General features: G+C 35.3%; 1 protein-coding gene across 1 annotated transcript in view; it reads left to right on the plus strand.

Moving 5' to 3' along the window:
* Positions 1 to 5,612: 5,612 nt before the first annotated feature.
* Brwd3 (bromodomain and WD repeat domain containing 3) overlaps positions 5,613 to 27,126 on the plus strand; it is a 118,423-nt gene continuing 96,909 nt past the window's right edge. The window contains exons 1-6 of the mRNA XM_026414526.2: positions 5,613 to 5,690; positions 5,819 to 5,877; positions 6,084 to 6,113; positions 6,522 to 6,581; positions 18,579 to 18,729; positions 21,040 to 21,138. Coding sequence (XP_026270311.1) covers positions 5,660 to 5,690; positions 5,819 to 5,877; positions 6,084 to 6,113; positions 6,522 to 6,581; positions 18,579 to 18,729; positions 21,040 to 21,138 — 430 coding nt within the window. The 5' untranslated portion in view covers positions 5,613 to 5,659. The remainder of the gene's footprint in view (positions 5,691 to 5,818; positions 5,878 to 6,083; positions 6,114 to 6,521; positions 6,582 to 18,578; positions 18,730 to 21,039; positions 21,139 to 27,126) is intronic.

The following is a 27,126-nucleotide window of genomic DNA, read 5'->3' on the forward strand; positions in this document are numbered from 1 at the left end:
CATGGCGCCTGAGGAGCTTCTCTTCCTGACTCTCCTTTTCCTGCCGGCGCCAAAAACTCCCGCTGGCACCAATTTCAAATCTCGCTGGCAGGAAACCTTAGCCCCAATAAGAACTAATTTCGTGGGCTCCGGAACTGACATCTGGAGGAACTTACCAATAAATGAGTGACCCGTCATTTACCTAAGCCCTGCCATCTCTCCCACAGCCTTTAGTAATAAAGTGGAACTCTCCTGGCGAAGTGTCTTGCGTGGAGGAATTCTTTCAGATGAACTCAGAGGCACTCTACCACTGAGACACACCCCCGTGAATTTTTATTTTGAGATAGGGTCCCACTAAATTGCTTAAGATGACCTCTAACTCATGATCCTCCTGCCTCAGCCTCCAGAGTTGCTGGGATTGATTAGAGGTGTGTGCCATGGCCCCTGCCTTTCCATTTTTTTATTTATATTTTGTTATTTTTTTGGTACTGGGGATTGAACTCAGGGGAACTTGGCCACTGAGCCACATCCCCAGCCCTATTTTGTATTTTATTTAAAAACGGAGTATCACTGAGTTGCTTAGCACTTCGTTTTTGCTGAGGCTGGCTTTGAACTCATGATTGTCTCAGCCTCCCCAGCTGATGGGATTCTACGCCCACCTTCCTTTACCTTTTTTTATATTCATTTTTTAGTGGAAGTTGTCATCACCTTTATTTTATTTAATCAGTCTTCTTTATTTCTTGGAACACATTTATAATGGCTACTTTGAAGACTTAATTAATTAAATCTGATGTGCTCATTTTCACAGGCAGTTTCTGCTCCTTGCTTGTTTCTAGCATATGGTTTATACTTCCCTGTTTCTTGTCATGTCTCATAATTTTTTATTGGAAACTGGGTACTTTAGAAAATATATTGTAGCAGCCTTAAGTACTAGTTCCAGCTACTCCTGGTCTTTTTATTGTTATGTGCTTGTTAATTCATTGTGTAAAGCCACTGATGTTGCTCCTCAGTGGGTGCAGTCTTGAGTATGCACATAATCATCCTTGAACCATACTGGTTTGTGTCAGGGCTCTCTTTGTTTTGGGGGATTTTTTCCTCTGACCATTTTCAGCTTTTAAACCCCACTACCACTAGTTGTCTGCTGATTGATTGCCCTATTGTCTCCAACAGTGCCCTGGGGGATAAATTGCTTCAGACAGAGCCAGTCAAATTTGGGTTCCTTTGAAAGGATATTTCTCTAGGTCAATGTTTTGAGATTTGGTCTGGCTCCTGGAGGGCTCTTCCCAGGTGTCCTTTTCCTCTGTTTCTAGCAAATTAGCTGGCCTACAGTTTAGCCTAAGACTCCAATGAATCAATCAATTTCCTCCCAGCTGCCTTTTATCACAACCATCTTTGTTTTCTAAAGCATTCATAGGCTTGAATTTCTCCACACTGGGTTGCAAATAAAGTCATTTCCTTTGAGCACAAATTTGGAGCTTGCTCTTCTAAGGTCTGCATTTTCCCTAGAGCAAAATCTCTGAGGCACAAATCTGGTAATATGGGCTGGGACACAGCTGATTTCTCTTTGATATTCCTACTTTAAAAAATGCCTGTTTGCAAGAGGAAGTGGGAAGTAGCCCTAGGTCATTTGGCTTGCTTCTCTTTATCATGACTATTGCTCTTCAATTAAAGTCCCTGGCATTTGAGGCTCGGTGGCGCCACATCCAACATGTAGTTTTGTGCAATGTATACAGCTGAGTAGAAGGTAACCACCACCTAGTGTCTACACTGGAGAAGCATTTAGCCTCAATAACAAGGAATCAGGGGAAACATTAGAAATGCTATTGTCCTGCCCCTTCCAGGAAGGGAGTTACCCTCCACCAGGGAATTAGGTGTCCTCCATTCTTGCCTATTTTGGTTGGGAGCCAAATTTCCCTTTACACTGGGCTTGGGAGAGCAGGCTTGGGACAGATTGAGTCTTGGTTCAAGTACCACAGACTTTATCAGTTCTTAAGAATTTTACATTTTCTTGAATAATATTTTTTTCATTTGCTTTATGTCATTAGGACAATTTCCAGAGACTTTAGATGGTTGTTTGTATTTTCATTTTCATCAATTTCATTTGCGAGCTTGTCCACAAAACTCATGCTGTCAGGTGGACGTGGTATGTTTCCACTCACATGTAATGTTACTATTAATATAGATGAGTTTACATTTCCCATTTCAATTCTGTTTTCTGTATATCTCATGTATTTTTGTTCTATTTCTCCTTTCTTGCTTTCTTTTGCATTAAGTATTTTGCAGTGCAACTTATAATGATAGTTTCACTATATTTTCTGGGCTTTTTTTAGTAGTTGCTTTTGTGCATACTATATAACTCTTAGCTTTTCAGAATATACTTTAATCTCACATTAACTTAGTTCTTATGAGTTATACAAATGTTACTTTTAAACAGTCCTACTCCCTTGTCCCCCTTTTCCTATTATTGTTAAGCATTTTAAACCTAAGAAGTATGTTTAAAATATTAACATTACAATGTATGCGTTTTTAAATTATTCTATACAATTTAGTTTTCTTAAAGAAGCTGAGATTAGGAAACAATAAAAACTGCCAACTGCTAGGAGTCACCAGAAGCTGGAAGAGTCAAAGATGGATTATCATTGAGAGCTTTCAGAGGTAGCATGGCTCTTATTTTGGATTTTGGGCCTCCACAACTGTGGGAGAACAAATTTCTGTTGTTAGAAGCCATCCAGTTCATAATGATTTATGGCAGCCCTAGGAAACTAATACACCTACCTAGTAAACATTCTAGAATATTTTCTTTGTAAATCCATGTTTTGGCTATAGTTTTATGAAGTTTTCACTCTCTTCCCAATTAAAACTTTGGTCCCACAGTTAAAACTATTGATTCAAAATGTTATAAAACCTTTAAAGTATTAGCTCCAATTAATTAGCATTAATTCTGAACAATAGACAAATGCATTTTCAGTGAACATACACATTCCAATAACTTCTTTATGTTTTTCATTACAGCCAAGAGAACAGCATATAATTTGTGCCATTTTCATCAACTAGTTGCTTATCATCTCCAAATTCACCCTCACTTCTCTGTGATAAAGCATCTGGATCATTTAAATATTTTTTTCTTTTGTTATCTGGCATCAACACTTTATCAGTAAAAGATGCTGGAAAGATAGTGCAGGAGATTTTGCTTTCTGCTTCTGTGCTCAATGGATAGTCTGCTCCTTAAAGATGTACAACCTCTTTTTTTTTTTTTTTGGTCTGGCTTCTGTGATGCAGTTTCAGCAGGAACAAGCAACTTCCCCTGGTATCCTCTCTCTGGTTGGTTTTGTAGTAAAGTGCCTCTGGTGAGACTTCCCTGTGAATGTCTTTCTCAGGAGCCCTAGAAGATTGATTCTAGAGGATGAGTTTCTAGCAAGTTCCAGTGGGACAAATTTCAGTAATTTTCAGAGTTTGGAGTGTTAGCAATTTCTGCCTGCAAGGCATCACAGCATTTTTCCTGCCATTGGGTGAGCAAGCCTGTCAGCTGCAACTTCAACAAAATCTGAAGCTTAGCTCTGGTTGTAGAGCTGGGGTGGAGGGTGTTCTATATAAGTTCTAGGTGGTACTGGCTATATCCATTTTATCTCCTATGTCTACTATATATCTTGTAGTCTATATTCTCTGGAGTTCTTTTTAGTCCTTACTAGATAATACCTCCTTACTCAAATTTTCTGTTATTATTCTTCACCTTAAATTTCTGTTCTAATTATTGTATGCTTTTTCTCTCTTTTCTCTACTTATACAGAAGTAATTGTTGAAACAACAGTGCCACATAAATTTTGAAATTGAACATAAACATATTCTCACATGACTTTTACAAAAATTCTTATGAAGCATGGAAAATACTATTCATTACTCACACTTCACAGGTGAGGAATAAGGTTCACAGAATGTTAGGGGTCCAAAGTCATAAAGTCATTTTTATTATCTGTATAATAGAGTAATTTTCTAACCTACTCCTAGGGTCACTGTAAAGATTAAATGAGGTAAAAGAATGTAAAGTACTTAGTACATTGTAGCGGTTTGATAAAATATTATACTTGAATGATAAAATTATTCACTCAGGTATTTTGCTAAATCACTTGTAACGATTTGTCTAGATCTTATATCTTTTCATTATCTAATTTTTTGTTAATGGTGTTTGTTTTGTCAAGTACCATAGCAAAGCAAAGATAAATCCATCAATTTAAAATTACCATATATTTATTGCTGAGGAAAAAAATGGCGGGGTGGATGGGGGGAGAGGGAGGGAGCTGGGGAGAGGGAGGGGGAGAGGGAGGGGAGAGAGAGAAGGCACTTACAGGAGCAAGCTAGTCAATTTGGATAAAGTTCTCGTCAATTTAATGGAATTCTAGACCCACTGTGGTCAATGCCTGAATTATAAGTGAGGAAATCAAATTCCTAATAACACCCTAAACTTAGGTGAAATTTCAAATTTGGATATTTCAACGTAATATACACAACTCAACAACATTTCTAGCCTCATCGGGTTCAGCTTTTATTAATTATGTTAAAGGTGGGGTGGGAACAGGATATAAGTAGGAACAGAGAGACCTAGTTTACTGTCTGTGTCAATTATTACACAAACACTTTGATCAAAAGACAGTGTGTACTAAGAGTGGGGGTTTCATATTAAATAACAAACGCAGTCCCAAATCTGTGGAAAACTACCTTGAATATACAGATTTCCATAACCAGGCCATACTTAAAAAAAAAAAAAATCCTTAAGTAGTCGGATAATGTTTGAAAACACGATAAAAACTATCCAATAGGAATGGGACAGATATAGCTTATGTTAAACTTTCAGAAGGGGTAAAATGCTTCATGGCTGACAGAAAATTTCTCAAGCAATCTTTTTCAGAATCGGGGGACATTTTAAGTAGTCTTGTAACAATTTTAGCACCACACTGGGACCGGTAAGTACAACATTTTCAATTGGTACAAAAATCATGTTTTCTTCTCTCAATCATAATGCCCCTTATGGGCTAGCCTCCTGTTGGTGGGGGAGGGAGAAAAACAAAACCGCTTAGGTGCCCCATGAAGGCAACTGAGTCTAGGCAGCCCCCCACAAGTTCTTCACCACCCAAGCAGGAAGAATTCTCTGCCGGAAAGGGCCCAACTGCCCTCACAGGAATGGCAAGCGAGTCCAGAGCTCGCGGACGCCAACGCCACCACAGAGTTCTACGGCGGTTGCCAGAGCGTCGGTTGTCAGTTAGCACCTCCTTCTCCTTTCTAGAGCCCGTAGCTAGGCAACCCTCAGTCCTCTGGAAGAGCTAAAGTCAGGCGTTTGCGTTAGTGCCTCTGGCGGCGACCAGCGAGTGCTGCAGGCTTGTTTCAACGTTTTTACCCTCCCCTCTCTCCACCCCCTTTGCCCCCGCCCACCCCTCCGCGACTTCGGCTCCTCCCTCCTCTTCTCTCTCCCTCTCCTTCCTCCTCCGCCTCCTCAGCTCTTGGGCTAGAATATCTATGGGTCGAAACGTGATGCGATGAATTCGAGAGAGACCGAAACTGGGACGAGGAGTGCGGCGGAAGCGGCGGGACTCCCGGGCATGGGGGCTTCACCACAATAGAGGCAGCGCCCCCACCCGCCCCCGCCAACCCCTCCGAAGCGAGCCCCCCAAACCCCCTCGGGAAAAGGATGGCGGCGGCACCTACTCAGATCGAAGCCGGTGGGTAGCTGTGTCCAGAGGCTAAGGGGATGGGGGCTTAGCGCGTTGGCTGTCAGTTTCTTTTGAAAAAGCTTCTATTTCTCTTCTTTACCTTCCTCTCAACCTCTTTTCCCCCCCCTCTTCCTCAGAGCTGTATTACCTGATCGCTAGGTTCTTGCAGTCCGGACCCTGCAACAAATCCGCTCAGGTGAGAGGGAGAAGATGATCCGGGAGTCGTGGGGAATGGTTCTTGTGGGGGAAATTGAGGCAGCGGGGTGAGAGCAGTTGCGTTGAGGGTGAGGGAAAGGCCGGCCTTGACTAGTCCTACCGTCAGTGGCTGGGTTCTAAGTGGAAAAGGAGGAATGGGTTGGTGATTTGAGCTGCTCCTCATATCCGTGTTTCCCTTTTGCTCAGGTGCTAGTGCAGGAGCTCGAGGAGCATCAGGTAAGGAGCCCCTTCGGGAAGGGGTGGGGAGGGTTGGGGTGAGACTGTAGGAAGGGGAGGGCAAGTCCTAGGCGGAGGGCAGGCGCCAGCAGGGAGGCTTCTATATGGGCACCCATAGCTGTTATCACAAGGGTGAACCGGTTTCTTCTCTCAAAGGGGGTGGCCGATGTTGGGGTCTTAACTCGCCCCCTCTTTATGTCTTTGGGAGTCGGTTTTACAGGATATACCACCCCTCGGCCTTCCCCCCACCCCTCCACACACACACCCGTCCACCTTTGAGGTAGTAGCTACTGGGACAAGAGAAATAAAGACACCAAGGGTCGAGGAGCTGGGTCCAATTGATGGGGAGTGGAGGCTTCGCCTTCATCGTTTGCCCCCCCTCCCCCTTTCTTTTCCTCCGGCCCCCAGCTGATTCCGCGCCGCTTAGACTGGGAGGGGAAAGAGCACCGAAGAAGCTTCGAGGATCTGGTGAGTAAAGTTTTCATTTCAACTTAATCCAACTCTTTCTCCACTCCCTCCCCACCTTGTACCCCCAACCCTCCCCTGACCCCTCATCCTTAGGCGCTCCAGAGCTTGTTGCCTAGCCTAAGGACGACTGCCCCTTCCCCCTCCCCCGCGAGTCGGAGAAAAGGGTACCTAGCCTTCCCTTCAGCCTCGCTTGTTTCTACCCCAAAACTTTGAAGAATGTGAGTTGATTATTAGAGATGCCCTGTTGTGGATTATGAATGTTACAAACATCAGGGAAGGCCCATTGTAGGGGGAAAAGGGAGAGAAACCAGGGGGTTATCTTGGGGCACGTACCAAGGACTGACGCTAGCCAATGACAGCGTTGGTAACAGCCCGGAGTTCCGGATTAGTGGAAGAAAACTGGTTTCTGGTTGGTCCTGGCTTGAAATACGGGAACTGAGGCCAGGCTTGGTCTTTTTTTTTTTTTTGAGGGGGGAGAAGGGGCTCAGAAGGGGAGTTGACGGACCCCGGACTAGGAGAAACGACACAATTAAAAATAATAAGGAACATCGAGTGATTCCAAAATTTGCCGGTTTTAGATAATAGGCTACCGAATAAAAAGCATATCGTTGTATATCTCAGATCATAGAAAATAGCTCATTAAATCTTCAGTAAATCACATTTATACAGATGCATTTTCACGAAATAAAAACTGTGGTTATGACCTTTTTGAGAATTGGTGAAATATGATTTTGGGATTGCAAGGAGATAACAATGGGCATATTTAAAAATATACTCTATTAAAGGACCAAAGGCATTGAATCGACTGTTGTATCTCCTACAAATACAGTACCTACTGTAAATGTACCTTCTGCTCAGCATTGACACAAAAACATGGTCCTTTTTATTTTAAAGAGGATTTTTGTATTAATCATAGGCATAGTGAATTGTAAGGTAATGAATCAAGAAAGGGGTGCTGTTACTGAAATCTAAATTCAGCTATCTTTCCATCAAATAAGATCCAAATGAGGAAAATCAGGCAAAGTTAAAGAAAGTTGGAGCATTAAATATAAACAAGATGGTTTAAAATATGCTTTTAATAGAACAATATTAAATTACTTTTTATTTTGATATTTCTTTGTATTGTTTTGCAAGTGAGTTCATGTTATTAATTATTATACAATCTACTCATTAAACATTTTTTTTTTATTTTGCAAATTACCAAAGGTGATATAAGAATCATTACAAGGGTAAACTAGACATCTGTACTATTAATGGTAATAATTTCTCAGCAGTATAAAATTATTTTTGAAAAACTATGTATTACCAGGTTATTTATAGTCAGGCTCTTTGTTGGACTTAAGTTATGCCTGTCCATCAAAAGGCAAAAACAACAGTGCCTACTAATATATGTTTTAACATATAATTACCAATACTGCTTTAAAAACAGTTTTAAAGTTGAAGTATATTGAAAATGTTTTTCTTTACCTTTGTGCCTCTTACAGTCTGTATGTGTATACAGGTTAGTCTTTTTTAAGCAAGTGGAAAAGGAGACTTAAAAAGACTTTTTTTAAAAATTAACTTGATGGGATATTTAAGTAAAAAAGTCAGCTTACTAGATATTTCCTTTTGTTTATATTGTAAAGGCAAAGTTTTACAAAACTGTAACCAATGTTCATTTCATGCTTTATATTTCTCTGTATATTTTATGCTTTATATTTTTTGCACATACTTAACCTGTGTAATTAAATAGTCATCATTTTTTAATGGTAAGAGAAAATTCAGTTGTATTTAAGATATTATATTTTGATCCCATCTTCCAGTTGAGCATTTGTTGCTTCTACTTTTTCACTTATGTTTTTTCCTGGCTAGGTGTATTTTTTCTGCACCCTGCTTCCCTTGAGTTATTTTCTTAGACTTTAAAGTAGATTTATCAGGTCAAGGGGCTTATCAGTTTAAAATGCTTTTGTCATATGTTATAAGATTAATCTACAGAAGACTGTAACTGTACTAATTTTTAATGTCCACTTCTAGCAACTTAATGTGAGTTTTCATTATGATTTTTTAGTCTTTTGGTGGCTTTAATAGGTGATAATGGACCCTAGTTGATTTAAATGACCTTATTTTTATTATGAGTGAGGCTTAACCTTTAACCAATTATTTTGAATTCTTGTTAACCCATTTATAAAGGATATACTTTAACCTTGATTTTTTTTAAATTTTGTATTTTTTATTTACTGATTCTTTTTTATTTTAATATTTCCTTATGCTTTTTTTTCTGTGTTAGGGATTGATTGCTAGGACCTTGCACAAGCTAAGCAAGTGTTCTACCATTTGAGCTACTCTACCAGCCCTTCTTTATACATTGGTTTTTTCGGTACTAGGCATTGAACCTGGGGCCTCATACATGCTAGGAAAGCACTGAGATACATCTCTAGCCCTTTTTTCATTTGAGACAGTTTGTCTAGGCTGACCTGGAACTTGTAGTACTCCTACCTCAACTTCCCTAGTAGCTACAATTATATGTGTCCTTTACCACACCTACTCTCCTTATACATTGTTAAAAATTTATATACACAGATAATTTTGCTATTATTATTTGAACATTATGTATACTTTTTGTGTTTCATGTAATTTGTATATCATGCTTTTAGATATTTTGTCATACTTAGATGCATATTTTCACGGGATATTACTTTTTGATATTCTGTCTTAAATCTGTTCTCTACCTGTGAATTTCTTTGTAAAGAAATAAGGGGCAGGGTTGAGTGAGAATTTGAACAGAAGGAACAGAAGTACAGTGGCTAAGAACTGTGTGTGTGTGCATTATTAATTGCTAGATTCATCAGTTGTAGATTAAAATTAGTACATATCTGACCTCTAAATTTGAGTGGCTTAATTGTGCAAAAGATGGATTATTTTTTCTTGGTAAATATTTTTAAAAGTGCTGTTATTAGAGCAATGAATTTATAGAGTGTGGTCTTTGATTTAGCTACATGTTTTGTATTGAAATTTAGGGCTCAGTATTAATAAATAGCATAATTTTGATATATATGGCTCATTAAATTATATAGCAATACTTCAAACTTAAGGAATACTTGGGTATGAAAATGAAAGAATAAAAATTCATAATGAAGTGGTGAAAGATTGTAAACAGGGATATCAACATTTGATCAGAATTGTATAACTTTATGTACTTCATATATAAAACAAAAACCCTGCCTGTTTGTTCATATTATATACTTTGAATTCATTGCAGTCTTAGCTTGATTAATCCAGAAAACTATTAAGGAAAGGATAAATTTTGCATCTTTAACACTAAATTACTACTTTTACTATTATCTCTCCCAGGGGGACCCCCCCCCACTTTTTAAAAAATTCATTTGATGCATTTTTTACTCCTAATTTGGAATAAAAGGGAAGGTAATTTTTTGTTAAAGTTACCAGTAGGTATGTATTGACATATCTAGATCAGAAGTACCTTTAAAAAAATGAGTCTGTACATGAAATGTTTGCAAGTTCATATTGAACTAAGTTTTGTGAATATGGCATTCAAAAGAAAGCAATCTAAATTAGTTTTCCAGAATTTTAAGTAATGGTGGAGAGTTTTGAAATTGTGATTGTGTCTGAAGTTTGATTTGGGCATTTTTCCTTATTTTCTGTTTTCTAGTTGGCTGTTATTGATAATAGATTTGCTGCTTGCAATTTATCTTAAAGTTATAATTTAAATAATTGCAAATGTCCTTTCATTTTTGGTGATCCTGGTGAATTGTTGGCATCAAGGATGTGTCTGTCTCTGTGTGTGTTGTGTATCTTTAAATAGTTTTTGTTAATATTAAATTTTATATATTGAAATTATGGTTTAGAAACTTTTAATAAGACATGGCTTAATATTTTTGAGCCATTTTAAGAGTCTTCCCATCATAAGACTTAGCCAAAGATATAATTATCTTCAGGTATGTTACATATTTTTACATTTGTTCAAGATTTTTATCTATAAAATTGAAAGCACTAATTAGTGCTTACATTTGGAGTGACATAGATTGTACTACCTTCATTTTATATGCAAAAGACTTGAAGTAATTTAATGGTATTTAAAAAAATCTTTCAAGATTATAAGTTCATTAATATCTTTAAAAGAATACATGCATCTATGATGATAAATGTTACTAGAATTTGCATCTGCATATAAAACATTCGAGTTTAAAAGTGTTTTCACATTGTATCAATTGATTCTCACCAACTAATTTAAAACATTATTTGAATTCCTGACGTACCTGTATTCTTTCCTTACCTAACCTAGCTGTTTTTCTCCAATCACTAGTTAATAGTTTGAATTGTCTATTATAACTGAATGACACTTCAGTTCTACTAGCATAGTCACGCATATCTTAGTATTGAAGAAATTTACGTATGTGTGATTTATTAACTGCCATTTGGACACACAGCCATAGTTTGGAAGAACAGAATTTTTCATGAGAAACCAAAATCCATGTGCTGCTTAAGCCCAGTGCAGCATAGCGTGCATATGATGCTTATAGGTTTTATGGCAGAGAACAATTAATATGTGGAAACCAGGATTCCTAACTCCTGACTTACTGAGTCAGGTATAGACTCTTTTGCTCTCCAGACTTTTTATCTGTAACTATTTTTATGGGTTGATTCTTGGCTTTTCACATTTGGGTTCTAGAAAACACTTTGTGTTTGTGTGTGTGTATTACTGGTATTGAACCTAGAGGCATTCTACTACCAAACTACTCTACTTCCCAGACCTTTGTATATATGTATGTATGTATGTGTGTGTTTATTTACATTTTGAGAAAGGGTCTTGCTAACTTTCTGAGCTTGGCCTTGAATTTGTCATCTTCCTGACTCAGCCTCCTGAATAGCTGGTATCATAGGCTTGTGCCACTGTGCTTGGCTAGGAAACACACTTTCAGTGATTAAAATTCTGGAGATTAGGAAATTTGTTATCTCAGTACAAATGAGATGATATTATAAAAGTAAAGAGAACTGTTGTTAGGTAAGAATTTGGATTCTGTAAATTTGCCTTACAAAATTTTTTTCCTGTGATCATTGTTCTCAAAATTGAAATGCTTCAGTGTGTTTGTGTGTGTTTTCATTTTTTGTGGTACCAAGGATTGAACCCAGTGATGTTCTTGCTCTACCACTTAGGTACATTCCTAGTCTCCCCCAACCCCATTTTGAGACAAGATATCCCTAAGTTGCATGGGCTGGCCTTGAACATGTGATCTTCCTGTTTCAGCCTCCTAATTACAAGTGTGCACTATTATGTTGCCACTTCTTAAAATTTGGTCAGAGTGGCTGGATGGCAATGCATGGAAATCTGGGCAACTGTAACCCCAGAATTTGTATTTTTCTAATTTTCCAAATATTATATAAAGGATATATAAAACAATACTATATAAAAGAGTATTTAAAATATGAGCTTCAGAATTGAATGCCAAATTAGTGTTTTGAAGTGTGTGTCAGCAGAAAAAAATGAGTTAGATCAGCGTGGTGGTGCACACTTGTGCTCTCAGTGACTTAGGAGACTGAAACAGGAGGATTGCAGGTTCCAGGTAAACCTCGGGTGCTTGGTAAGACACTGTCTCAAAATAAAAAAAAAACTCAAAATGACTGGGGATGTAGCTTGGTGATAAAGCACCTCAAGGTTCAATCCCCTGTACCAAAAAAAAAGAACATATGTCAAATGATATTTAGTATTATTCACATTGTATGCCATAAAAACAATTCATTGAATATAGTATTCACTCTTAGGAAGTAGAGTGAGTCTTTCAGATATCTTATTTCAGAGATTCTCATCCCTTCTCATTGAACTTATTTTCTATATATTATTTATAATTATTGTATTTTAAGTTATCTTGCTTAAGGTGTTTTCTTATGCTGCTGAGTATCTACCATGGTGGTAGTTAGCTGGCCCTCAATTATTATTTAATTTTCTTAACTTTTTAGAAGCATTTTTTATGTGTGCATATGTTTATATGTGTGTGTGTATATGTGTGTGTGTGTATGTGTGTGTGTTTATACTTATGTGTATATAACTATGGGTGTATATATATATATCTGTATATAGATGTAATATCTATATATTATATGGACATGCCTATTTAAAGATATAATATCAGATTAATGTAGATATATATAAACACATAGTCATATATATTTTATATATATATTTTTTATATATACACATACACACACATACACGTACACATTCATATATGGTTTTGAACCTGGGGCCTTGCACATATTAAGCAAACGTGGAGGTTTATTCCCAGCCATTTAGTTTATTTTAATACAGAGTTTTGTTAAGTTGTCCAGACTGGTCTGGAACTTGCCATCCTCCTGAGTATCTGGAATTACAATTGTATGCCACCATACCTTATTTCATGATACATATATTTTATATTTATTTAATCTGTTAACTGGTGCTGAGGAGTTCTTTCATTGGACCTTTCTCTGCTGAGCAACTTCTAGAATTTAGGTAGTTCCTCTGTCCTAATCTTGATTTCATTTGCCCTCAGGGTTATACTTTTAGCACTCTGTTGAGAAGTACCTTACCCTAGAGAATACTTAAACCTAGGAGGGTGGCCCTGGCTTCCTGAGTGTACCTTTGTTTTTTGGTATTGAACCCAGGGGCACTTTACCATTGAGCTACTTCCCCAGCCCTTTTTATTATTATTTTTTAAATTTGAGACAGGTTCTCCCTAAGTTGCTGAGGCTGGCTTCAAAGCAATCCTTCTGTCTCAACATCCTGAGCTGCTGGAATTTCAGGCTCCCATACCTGGCCCTGAGTAAATCTTAAAATTAATAAAAATAAAAAGTAATTTTATGGATAATAATTAACATTTTCAAAAGAAGGTCATGGGAAATATTAATACTTTGTAATCCACCTTGGTAACCAGTGGTTTGACTAGAGAAAGACCTGCTTGCCTTCCCCATTTCTGCCTAGGTTTACTCTCTCCTTTCAAATTTGGTAAATATTAAAACACAACACTTTAAATTACAATGTAGGCATTTACACACACACACACACACACACACGTGTGTGTGTGTGTGTGTGTGTGTATTTTTTTTTTTTGAGAAGTGGGTCTCCCTTTATTTCCCAGGCAGTTCTCAAAATCATGGGCCCAAGTGGTTTTCCCACCTTATCTTCCTGAGTAGCAGGAATAGGTGTACACCACTATGCCTGGCTATTTAGATATTTTAATTTTTTGGAAGATTATGTAGAAGAAACAAAACTATGGTTAATTTTTTTGTTTAATTTTTTTGTACAAGCATTTGTATTCTTTTCCTTCAAAATCAGATGGTACTCTGAAGGACATAATTTGTAATTTTTTATAACATTAGCAGAAAATACTTAAACATCGAGAAGATATTATATGTTAGTCACTGTGCAAAGGGTTTTACTGGGTGGGGTTGTATTTCTCTTTGCCTGGAATGCTTGGTCCATACTCTTTGTCTGTCTTTTGAATTTTCACTTATCCTTCAAGTGTAAAATTGGACATGAACCCTTACCTTCAGGCAATATTAGGTACTGTACTTCGTTTCCTTAGCACTCTGTATTAACCTCTGGGCCCTTGCAGTTTTCATTTGTTTCTATTTACTAGTTTGTTTCCTTCACTTGGACTATGGGTTCCCTTAGGGCAGCAGTTGAATCTTCTTTTCCTTGCATCCCTTACATTTCAATTGTGAATGAATGAATGCAAGTGAATGATTTTGTTTTTGTCTGAACCAAATCATATGAGGTAGTTGTCACTGCTTCCTTTTTTATAAATGAGGAAGCTCAGATTCAGAGAGGCTAAGTAACTTTGCCCAGGGTCACATAAGTAGAAACTGGGGATGCTGGAATTATTCATAACTAAGTCTTCTATATCACATTGTGAAAAACAGTAAAAGCTAGTAAATTTTAGAGCCTGAATAATCCAGCCTGACAGATTTCAAAGTAGCTTGCTTCTATCTATACTTCTATTAATATAGTTAAACCTATTTTTCAAAATCTATTTTGTTTTTTATCCCTATTGATTTTAAGATTATGTGACTAACTTTTGTATGTCTCTTCCATCTTCCTTTGTAAAACTAATTTAAAAATACCAGATAGTGTTTCATTTTCCTTAAGCATACAATACCTGTTTGCTTCTTCATTTTACCTCTGTAGCCATAGTCTTAGTTAAAAACAAACAATTTTTTTCTTATACTTTTAAGAGTTACTTGTTTGTATTATTTTTAAAAGCTTTGGTTCAAAAAATTATACCATTTCCACTTGAAAAATTATATTTTAGATGTAGTTCTTGGTGTAGGACTGTCCTTCCAAGATAGCTACCTATATAGCACTTTACTCAGTGCTCAACGGGATTTCTCTTAACTAATTATGATATGCAGGATTATCTAGCATTTCAGGTCTTCTCGCTTGCCAAATGATTCTGAAGTGAATTCAGTCATTAGGTTTGCTCTCTAGGTCAGCCAGTCTTCTATCAAAAAGGTTTATAATTTAGGATTTTTTAGTTTTGCTTTCAATGTATTCAGGTTTATAGTTTACATCTTTTTGCAGCCTTTTTGTCAGTTTCCAACTTTATAATTTTCAACTGTTAATATAAGTGGTAGAGAGAGGAGTGGGCAGAGTTCCAGATTCCTGTCTATTCATTGTGACATTTAAACAAAGCACTTCACTTCTCTGTAACGAGGAGTTGGGTTGATTATACAAAATGTCCTTCCAATTCAAATATTCTATAATGCATTGGAGTTGTTTTATAGAATAATACTTGTGTTATACTCTTAAACTTTGTTTTCAGAGAAGTTCCCAAAACACTCGAGAAGAGTTATTAGTCAGCCATTATATTCCCAAGATAAACATGTAGTTGAATGATTGAAATTAGGATGTTTGAGCTTTAATTGAAAAAATTGAAAAGAGTTGTTTATAATATTAAGCCATGAAAGAATATTTTAAGTACAGACTTTTTTTTTTTTTGTACTGGAGATTGAACTCTGGGGTGCTTTATGACTGAGTGAGCTATATCCCCAGTTCTTTTTTATTTGAGACAGAGCCTTGCTAATTTTCTGAGGTGGGCCTTGAATTTCTGATCCACCTGCCTCAGTCTCCCAAGTAACTGGGATTACTAATGTGTGCTACCTTACCTGACTTAAGTACATACTTTTACAATTATATTTTGTGACATATTATTTTACATTTATATATATTTTAATGTAGAATTATAGAAAATCTTTTTTTGGGGGGGGAATTGGGGATTGAATTCACTTGCCCTTAACCACTGAGCCACATCCCCAGCCCTTTTTTATATTTTATTGAGATACAGGGTTTTGTTGAGTTGCTTAGAGTGCTGCTAAGTTCCTGAGGCTGGCTTTTAACTCACAGTCCTCCTGCCTCAGCCTCTTGAGCCATAGGAATTATAGGATGCACCACCATGCCTGGCTTATAAAAATTTTTGAAAAGTAACTATTCAGTGTTCACAGTTCTTTTTTAAAAATATTTTTAGTTGTAGATGGACAAAATACCTTTGTTTTATTTATTTTTATTTGGTGCTGAGGATTGAATCCAGTGCCTCAGCCGTGCCAGTCAAGCACTCTCCCACTAAGCCACAATAGAATCCCAGACTCTGTACACAGTTCTTATGTCTGAAAAGATCATCTTAAAATAACTCTATTTTTATTAAGAAATAAATGGATTCCAGTAAACATTAACTACCACTTCTAAAACCCCAAATTTGATTTGGAAGGAACATTGTAAGAACTGCATTGATAAAGTCTGGAAGTATGCCAGTATTTAAGGAGAAGTTAGTATGCTTAAAGTCAAAATATTGTTATTGCCATTCTTTTTGTAGACTCTGTATTTCTTTAGTACTACCAATAATGACATTTTTATTGATTTTACAGAAAAGTTGTTTTTGAGACTGCTTAGAAATTCAACAGTTCTCTGTCATGTAAATATCAAACTTGTGAACTTTATTTGCTGGTTTATCATACAAATAAAGTTCTAATTAGAGAAACTGAGGATATGGCCAAATGCTACAGTGCTCACCTAGCATGTACAAGCTTCTGTATTTGATCCCCAGTCTGTGCACACACACATAAACACAAAGATTGCTATATATGTTGTATTTCTATGGTATTTAGTTAAGCTTTTGTATAACAAGTTTTATATAACTGTTGAGTTGATCAGGGGATGAGAAAAAGAAAATTGTCAATAAAAGATATCTAGTAGCATCCTATATAAAGCCCCTGGTATAGCATTTACTTGATCAAAAAATAATGGCTGATATCAGAAGCCTGGTTTTTCTAAGACAGTATTGGGAAAAGCACAGCTGTTATAAATAGTAATATGCAGTACCTTAAAGCTGTTTTCCCCCTTCAGAAACTGTATATATTTTAATAGTACTAACTATATGTGTATGCACATGATAGGAAAAGCCCTATATTGTGTTAAGTTATGAGAAATAATTAAAAAATTTTGTTTGATACTTTGTCTCAACCCATAAGCTAAAACTAGTAGATGTAACCTCGTTGCTATTCTTCTGAGCTTTATGATAGTTGCTTGTGCCCTATCTATTTTAGTAGAGTAATTTTTTTTTCCTTCAGGAGCTTATGAGTGATATTTTACAAAAGGAAATAACTTCAAAAAATAATAATCTTAATAGAATCACTTATATTCCCAGAATTCTGAATACATATATTCTAGTTCTTTAACCTATATTTCCTAAGACAAAAAAGGCACTGAAATTTTTCCCCTAGAAATTCTTATAACATTGATTATAGGTAGACTTTACTTTGATATTCATTCATTCATTGATTTGTTCAACAAATATGTATTCTTTATGCAAGGGACTTTCTCAGTACTAGGAATATGGCAGTGAACAAAAGACAAAATATCTTTTCTCAGAGTGATCACCAGTGATCACCAGTGATGATTTACAAAATTTTTCTTTTGTGTTTTACTGTTGTTCTTGACCTGTTAATGTATGTCCTTTGCAATATACATATGAAGTACATATAAAAAAATGGCATTCTAGCCAGAAGTGGACCTATGTCAACGTGAGAGTATGGATGCTCTTTGTAGCTAACAATCTTATTTTCTGTTTACTGTTTTCATAATTAGGTATTTATGAAACCTTTCAAGGATTTGAGCATTAGCTTAGATTTTAAAATTGTTTCTTTATTGATTAGTTCCTACTTTATGTGTTTGCACATGTTCTGACATTTACTTGCAATTAAAAAAAAATTGAGTCTAAGTTACAAGTCATGTTTGTTACGTGGATTCTTTTTCTAGAGTGTGGTATTTATAAAAATCATTAATTAGATTCCCTTTTAGAAACAAATGAACTTACATAGGAAAACTAATTCTACTTTATTGTATAAATGTGTTACCTTAATTATAAAGGGACTTGGGTGAGATTTGATGCAAGTAATATCTTTCATTTTTGTTCTTATCATTTGTATAGAATCCAGCGTTTCTAATTCTTGATAAGTTCATTATCAGTACTGAGTAAATCAAGTAACAGTGTTTACACATTGCTTTTCTTTGGCGTGAATACTTTTGCTGCTTTGTAACACATATTTTGTGAAAGTAACAGCTAAGCATATAAGTTTATACAGATATATTAAAGTAAAAAAAATAAAGTAAGTTAGAGTGCCATCTCATTTAAATGTTGTCATATCATTCTTTTTTTTAAAAGAATTTAACATTTATTTTATTCATTTGTTTTTATGTGGTGCTGAGGATCAAATCCAGTGCCTCACCCATGCTAGGCAAGTGCTCTACCACTGAGCCACAACCCCAGCCCTGTCATATCATTTAAATGTGCTTATTTTGTGGCTGTTTTCTTAATTTAGTTCAAGCACTAAATGTTTAAAATTTTATTTTACTCATTTCATATTTAAAACTATACTCTGCTCCATGATGGAAATGGTAAGAGACTCAATTAATGTTTGTAAGCCAAAAATGTTATGTTTTTCCTCTTGTGTTTAATTTCTCTGTTTTAGGTGGCAGCCAATGCACACATTCCTCCAGACTACCTCCTTAAAATTTGTGAGCGGATTGGTCCCTTACTAGATAAGGAGATCCCTCAGAGTGTTCCTGGGGTACAAACATTACTAGGTGTTGGTCGGCAGTCTCTGTTACGGGATGCCAAAGGTAAGATTTTCATACATTAGAACTTTGTTATTAGAGGAAGGAGTAAAGAGAAAAAATGTTCTCTTGTTTTTGATAAATACTCATTTTCTTCTAGATTTTGTTATCTTGTCCATATTGTTTTTACTTTCTTAGTGTACAAGTAAATTTTTAGAGGCCTATAAAGAAACCCTTTGTGTCAATCTGAATATTAGAGAAAAAGAATATAAAATGAAGTATGTTGATACCCAATTCAGGTCTTCATAATTTATATACAAACAGATACAAAAACTGTGGTATATATGTGTATAAAGAATTGTAATGCAAAAAAAGTACATGTATAAAGGCAAAAAAAATGAATATTGTTACCTTAGATTAGGTAGAGGGAAGTGAAAGGAGGGGAAGGCAGGGGATATGGGGATAAGAAACATAGTAGAATGAAACAGACATTATTACCTTATGTATATATGTGACTGTATGACCAGTATGATTGTATACTATGTATACTCAGAAAAATGAGAAATTATATTCCATCTATGTATGATATATCAAAGTATATAAATGCATTCTTCTGTCATGTATAACTAATTAAAACAAATAAAAATTTAAAAAAAGAAAAAGAAAAGTACACCCTCTCAAAAAAAAGAATATAAAACCCCTTTATAATTTTGAAATAGAAATCTCAAAGGCTACTGTTGTGATTACAATAGTATAAATGTTTAAAAATTATTTTCTTATTTTAAAATATTTTTCTCTTTATTAGTCTTAATAATATAGTCTAATCTTATTGTTCATTTCATGACAAATAAATGAAAATTAGATGTAAATTTTTCATAATTGAAAATATTTAAACCAAAAATATTAATCATTGCTGACTGTCAAATACTGGTTTCTCTATTTTGCTACTTTTCAGTTTTTATAGACTTTTTTCCAACATGGAACCCCCAAATGTAAAACATATATAAAGTGGAATTTTCTAATATAAAAATGTGAAATTAGCCTGACATGGTGATGAATGCCTATGAGCCCAGTGATATGGGAAGCTGAAGCAGGTGGATCACAAGTTTAATCTAACCTGACAACTTAGCAAGACCTATTCTAAAAATTAAAATAAATAAATAAGATAAAAATGAACTGGGGATGTAGCTCAGTGGTAAAGTCAAATCCTGGGTTAAATCCTAGTACCAAAAAAAAGTAAAATTGGGCATTAAGAATAACTCTTAGAATATTAAATACTTCTGGGCAAGCAACCAGTTTATTTGTATGTATTGTTTTATTAGCATACTGTTTTTAAAGATCTACTTCATTAAGATAGTTACATGGTTGTGGCTCAGCGGTAGAGCGCTTGCCTAGCACGTGCAAGGCTCTGAGTTTGATCCTTAGCACCACATAAAAATAAATAAATTAAAGGTATTGTGTCCAACTACAACTGAAAGATAATTATTTTTAAAAAGAGATAGTTGTATAAATGATGCCAGATTTTATTTTATTTTGGTACCAGGGTCACTTGACCATTGAGCCATATCCTCCACCACTTTTTATTTTTTATGTTGAGACAGGATCTCCCTAAGTTTTGCTAAGTTGTTGAAGCTGGCTTTGAACTTGAGGTCCTCCTGCTTCATCCTCCCAACCTGCTGGGATTACAGTCATTCACCACTGTACTTGGCTGTTGCAGATTTTAAGCATCTCATTTTATAATTGCAATTCTTTCATTGAGTTAATTTGGAAGCTTTTAAGAGTACTCATATATTTTTATTTCTCAGTCTAATTATTAGGAATATTTAGATTTTTTTCAAATTTTTAACATAAAGATAAGAGACAAAAATGATGACTATTTATAGTTAGTAATCATCTGATATGCTGTGTTACTTCTTATGGCACAACCTGTAAGTACTCAATAATATGAGCTTGCACAACGTGTAAATGTGCCTGAATTTTCTGTGGAAAATTTGTACAAAGATTTGATCAGATCTTTGCTTATACAATGTCATGAGTAGGCATGTATAAGCCTAAAGATCAAGAAGAAAAATGTAAACCAAATTTTTTTCATCTGTGACACAGTTGCATAAGATTTAAATGTACATAAAAGAAGTTTTAGTTTGAAAGAAATGCAGAAATACAATATCCTGTGATTATTATGTGAAGGTATTGTGTTTACTAGTTATGATTTAGTTTAAGAAATGTTTAAATATATGAATATCATTTTGTTGTGGCTTTAATAGGGCAACATATATTCCAAGAAATGAAATTGAAATCAGATATGTGCCTCAGAGGCACAAAGGAAAAGAAAAATACTGCTGTATTCCTTGACTAACTTTTAGTCTTTTTACACAGACTGTAAGAGTACACTATGGAATGGGTCTGCTTTTGCAGCTCTACATAGAGGCAGACCTCCAGAACTACCTGTAAATTATGTGAAACCTCCAAATGTGGGTGAGTAATTATCCCCTTGAGTTATAAACATGTTCTTGATTCATTCTTTCTTGAACTTATTAGAAAGGCAAAAATGTTTATAAAAATTAAATTTGAAGTATAAATAAACTGGTTATGTTCCTAAGGAGTTTGTTAGTCTGGATTTTAAGTCATTTTTAGTTAAAACAAAATATAACCATGTTTTTTTTTTTTTTTTGGTAAAAGGTGACTTTTTTTCATTTCATTTCTTTCTTGGCAAAAACATTTCTTTTAAAAAATATAGTACAGATGTTTTTATCCCCGTGATTGTCTGTGTGCTGGATTTCCCAGAAGTTTTTACTTTTCCCAAAAGTTTCCCAAAACTTATCCCTTCTGATTGCTTTCACAAGGAAACAAAAGTATATTCTGCTTATATCTGTTTGCCAAACTTGTAATGATGTTTATGTGTCTTATTAAGAAAAAAAGTCACTCTTCCCAATTCTACTTTACTTCAATTTACATCTCCCATTCAAATTACTATTGGGACATCTCTGGCCAGAACATTTTGAAGAAATACTAGTTGTGGTTCCCAAGGAGATTTAGGCACAAAATCATTTATATGATTAGCTCTCACAACACATTTGCCAAACAAGGTGTTGGATGAACTGCCATTCTGTTTCTCTGTTTTCTCCCTCTTCAAAAATTATATAGTTTTTATAGTGCATAGTGTTATAGAGTATGTATTAAAATTTTAAAGGACTGAATTTCAGATTGAAAAATAAGAGTACTTTTTTTAAGCTGGCATGGTGGTGCATGACTGTAATGCCAGCTACTCTAGAGACTGAGGCAGGAAGATCACAAGTTTTAGTTCAGCCTGGACAACTTAGTTGAGACCCTGTCAGGAAATAAGAATTAAAAAGGACTAGGGATGTAGCCCACTGGTAAAGTGTACAGGTTTCAATGCCTGATATAAAGAAAAAAAAATAGAATACTTTTTTACAAAAAGATACTATTATATACAATAAGTTTATAAGAATGTATTTACCTCCAGACATTAAATAAGTTAGTGTTAGAAATTATTTAAAAATATATTTAGACCACAGCTGGGCATGGTGGTGCATGCCTGTAATCTCAGCAACCCTGGGGGTTGAGACAGAAGGATTATGAGTTCAAGGCCAGCTTCAGTGACTTAGCAAGACCCTGATTCTAAAACAAACAAATAAATAAATAAGGCTAGAAATGTGGCTTATTGGTAAAGTGATCCTGGATTAAATCCCCAGTACCAAAAAACAAATAAATAAGTAAAATAAATAAAACTATTTAAATCAGGTGTGGTAATGCACACCTATAATTCCAGTGACTTGGGAGGCTAAGGCAGGAGGGCAGCAAAAGTATAAGGCCAGCCCGAGCAACTTGGTAAGACCCTGTCTCAAAAACAAAATAAAACAAAACAAAACAAAAACAAACAACCTCCCCACCACCACAAAACAAAAAATGGACTGGGATTGTAGTTTAGAGGGAATGCACTCCAGGGTTCAGTATCCCCCCTAGTACCCCCCCCCAAAAAAAAGATATTTATGCAAATTCATTGGTTAAAGAACATTCACAAGACATATTAAGGGAAATTTGATACTTTCAATTGTACCGTTAGCAATAGTTTTTTATAGTCTGAAGTTAGTTGGCAAATACATTACTGGGTTGGGTTTAATTGGATGTAACATTGCTAACATTTTTTTTTTCACTTTAAAGGGTACTTTGTTTACCTCACCAGAATTCTTCAATGTGCACTTTCCCTTAAACCACTTAAAACTTCATAATTTATTGCACTGAATTGAGACAATTTCCATCCATTTATTTTTGCTAACAATATATATTTTTAGCCATAATATTCAATGTTATTTTTCTAGTGTGTTATACTTCTTTAGTGGTCACATGTGAAGAGCAGAAGAGCAGACTTTACAAAGTATTTTCAGGCTTTTAAAATCTTCTCTAACCTTCCATCTTGTTTCCATTTTCTTTTTAAAAAATATCTTTAGTTGTAGATGGACACAATATCTTTATTTTCTTCATGTAGGTTTATATGGTGCTGGGGATCAAACTCAGTGGCTCACATGTGCTAGGCAAGTGTTCTACCACTGAACTACAACCAGCAGCTCCTCCTTTTTCTTTTAACTAAGCATGCTCTTTCAAATTTATGCTGGTTTTGTATAGTAAGATTTTTACACTGACTTGAATCAGTTTATTATACTTTTAGTAATTGCTTAGGAATTGTTGTATTCCTGGTATTGCTCTCAAATTCTTAAAATCTGCTATGTTATTTGGGAAGGGCTTTTAGAATAGAGGTAATTCAATCGTGTATCTTCAGGTAGTACATAGTAGTGAACCATACCTAAGTTAAAGAGAATTGGAATGCAGAGCCTGATTGAAAACTCAGAGGATTAAAAAAAAAAAACCTCAGGATTTCTAAGATAGTAATCAAGATAAATATGAAATTTGCTTTTGACTTTGTGATTTGAGGCAGGTTTTTCATTGTGGGGTACAGTCTACACAGAACTTAATTAGGTAGATAAGTCTTATAAAAGTTTTATGAAAGAATCTTAGAACTGGAGAAAACTATAGCAACATTTTGTTGAAAAACAATGTTCAGTGAAGTGCGTTTTACAATAATAGGAAAATATTGAATAGATATAGGAATACTTTGCCTTTTCATATGCTAAATTATATTGTTATTCACGTTATGGGTACCATATCTCAAGTAATTTGATCTTGGAAACCTTCCCCCAGAATAACTGTGAAGATTCTGAATGTTTAGGAACATTCTGATTTAGGAAACTGTTGTAAACCCTTCTGTTTATAGCAGGGAAGCCTAAAGCCAAGAGTAGTCATGTAATTGGAATAAGATATATTGCTTGCCTTCAAATCTAATTCTATTTTTATATCATGTTCATGGTCATATGGTACTATACTTTCTTGCTCTAATATATCTATACTTACAGATCTGTAAAGGTAGAGGTTTGGGTGTATTGCACTCATTCATTTTTTAATTGATTGATTGGTACAGGGAATTCCAGGGGTGCGAGTCACATCCTCAGACCATTTATTTATTTATTTATTTATTTATTTATTTAGAGACAAGATCTTACTAAGTTGCTTAGGGCTGACCTCAAACTTGCAGTCCTCTTGCTTCAACCTCCCAAGTTGCTGGGATTATGCATGTAACACCTTGCCCAGCTTACTTTTATTTTTTAAAGTCAAGTATATTAAGGTATAATTAATAAAATTCTCCCTTGTTAAGTGGGTAGTTCAAGGAGTTTTTGCAATGTATACATTTGTATGAACACCGACACACGAAAAATACAGAATATTACTATCACTTCCTTCTTCCTTAATATCCTTCCCACAAATTCTGAAAATCATTAATCTTTTTTTCTGTGACTGTATTTCACCTTATTTAGAATGTCTTCTAAGTTAAATTGTATAGAATATAATCTTTTTGTTAGTCTGATTTCATATGAACCAGTGCTTTTAAGATTCATGCATGTAATTTCATTTATCAGTAGTTTGATCCTTATTACAAAATAATATTCCATTGTTTGGATATATTGCTGTCTGTTCATTTTTCAGTTGATGGACATTCACATTGTTTTTACATTTTGGCTATTATGAATAAAGCTACTCCTAACATTATTGTGCAGATCTTTTCATGAATTCTGGGGCATGAATATCTAAATAGTAGAAATTTTAGATTATATGGTGAGTACAGGTTTAGCTTTGTAAGAAACTGCCAAACTGAACAGTGGCTGTCCTCTTCTGTGTTCCCACTAGCAATATATGAGATTTCCAGTTGCTTCATATTCTCAATACCTTCTGATACTGTCAGTTGATATCTTTTTATGTGTATAATTGCCAATCTGTGTGTCTTCTTTATTGAGGTGTTTTAGTCAGCTTTTTTGCTGCTGTGACCAAAAGACCAGACAATAACAATTTTAAGGAGGAAAAGTTTATTTTAGGGCTCACGGTTCAAGAATTCTTAATCCATAGACAGCCCACTCCATTCCTTGGGGCCTGATGTGAGGCAGAACATCATGATTACAGTGTGTAATAGAGGAAAGCAACTGGGAACTTGGCACCAGGAAGGAAAGAGAGAGTTCTCTCACCAAGGATAAAATATAAGACACATCCCCCAGTGACCTACCTCCTCTTGTCATACCCTGTCTACAGTCACCACTCTGTTGATCCTTGTCAGGGGATTAATGCACTGATTAAGACTCTTATATCCCAGTCATTTCACTCTAAACTTTCTTGCATTGGCTCACACATTAACTTTTGTGGACACTTCATATCTGAATCATAACATGAAGTACTTGTTTATATCTTTTAACCCCCCTACTTCTTTTGCATTAATGGGATGAACCTAGTGCCTCCAGCGTAAGCATGATAGGCAAAAACAAAGGTATATCCCTAGTTCTTTAAAACAAATTGAGACAAGGGTCTCACTAAGTTATCATGGCTGTCCTTGAGCCTGTGATCCTCTTGCTTCAGTCTCCCAAGTAGCTAAGATTACAGGTGTGCATCAACAGGCCTGGCTGCTTTTTGCCTATTTTTTAAAAAAATTGATTTATTTTTCTTATTGTTGGGTTTGGAGTTTTTATATACAGTTTGTGTACAAGTTCTTTGTATTTTTCATATATTTTGTCCCAGCTATGGCTGTCTTGGTTTTTATTTTAGCGTACTGGGGATTAAATTGGGGCAGTTTATCACTGAGCTATATCACCAGCACTTTTTTATTTTTATTTTTTGGATAGCAGGGATTGAACTTAGGGGCATTCGAACACAGAGTGACATCTCCATCCCTGTTTTCTACATTATTTGGAGACAGGTATCACTGAGTTGCTTAGCGTCTTGCTTTTGCTGAGTCTGGCTTTGAACTTGTGATCCTCCTGCTTCAGCCTCCTGAGCTGCTGGGATTACATGTGTGTATCACTGTGCAGAACTGTCTTTACATTTTTTTTTAAAGAGAGAGAGAGAGAGAGAGAGAGAGAGAGAGAGAGAGAGAGAGAGTGAGTTTTTAATATTTATTTTTTAGTTTTTGGTGGACACAACATCTTTATTTTAAATATTTTTATGTGGTGCCCTGCGCATGCCAGGTGAGCGCATTACTGCTTGAGCCACAACCCCAGCCCCCTGTCTTTACATTTTTAACTGTCTTTAAAAGAAAGGGTTTTTTTGAAGTCCTGTTTATAAATTTTATCATAAAATTTATGCTTTTGGTGTCCTAGGATATCTTTGCCTAACACAGGATAACAAGGATTTTATCTTATATATTCTTTTAGAAGTTTTGTTTTAAATTTGGATTTTTGGTATTTTTTGAGTTAATTTTTATATTAGATTTATGGTTTAGGTGAGTTCATTTTTTTTTTTTTTGCATGTGGATATCCAAATGTGTTAGAACCATTTGTGGAAAATACCATTCTTTCCCCTTGCCACGTGATAGACCATGTATGTATTGCCTATTTCTGCACTTTATCCTATGTGAGTTTCTTAACTTTGGTATCATTTAAAAAAAATGTTTTGACTTTTTTTTGTACTGGGGATTGAACTCGGGGACATTTAACCACTGAGCCACATCCCAGCCCTATTTTGTATTTTATTTAGAGACAGGGTCTCACTGAATTGCTTATTAGCACCTTGCTGTTGCTGTGGCTGGCTCCTGCCTTAGCCTGTTAAACCGCTGGGATTACAGGTGTGTACCACTGCACCAGTCTATGTTGAATTATTTATTCCAAAGTTCCCATTCTCTGTGTGGTTAATCTGCCTGTTGTTTAGTAATTTAATGAAATGCAGGGGAGGGAGACTGGAGAAAGAATTTGTGAGTTAATTCTTAGATCCCATTCTCCAAACTATTGTAGTACTTTAAATATATATGTGTGTGTGTGTGTGTGTGTATATATACACACACACACACACATATATATATAGTTAAATATAAATTTATATATATTTACAAATAATATATTATTAAGTTTATAA

Source organism: Urocitellus parryii, chromosome X, assembly GCF_045843805.1.
Source record: "Urocitellus parryii isolate mUroPar1 chromosome X, mUroPar1.hap1, whole genome shotgun sequence".
In the NCBI taxonomy this organism is placed as follows: Eukaryota; Metazoa; Chordata; class Mammalia; order Rodentia; family Sciuridae; genus Urocitellus; species Urocitellus parryii.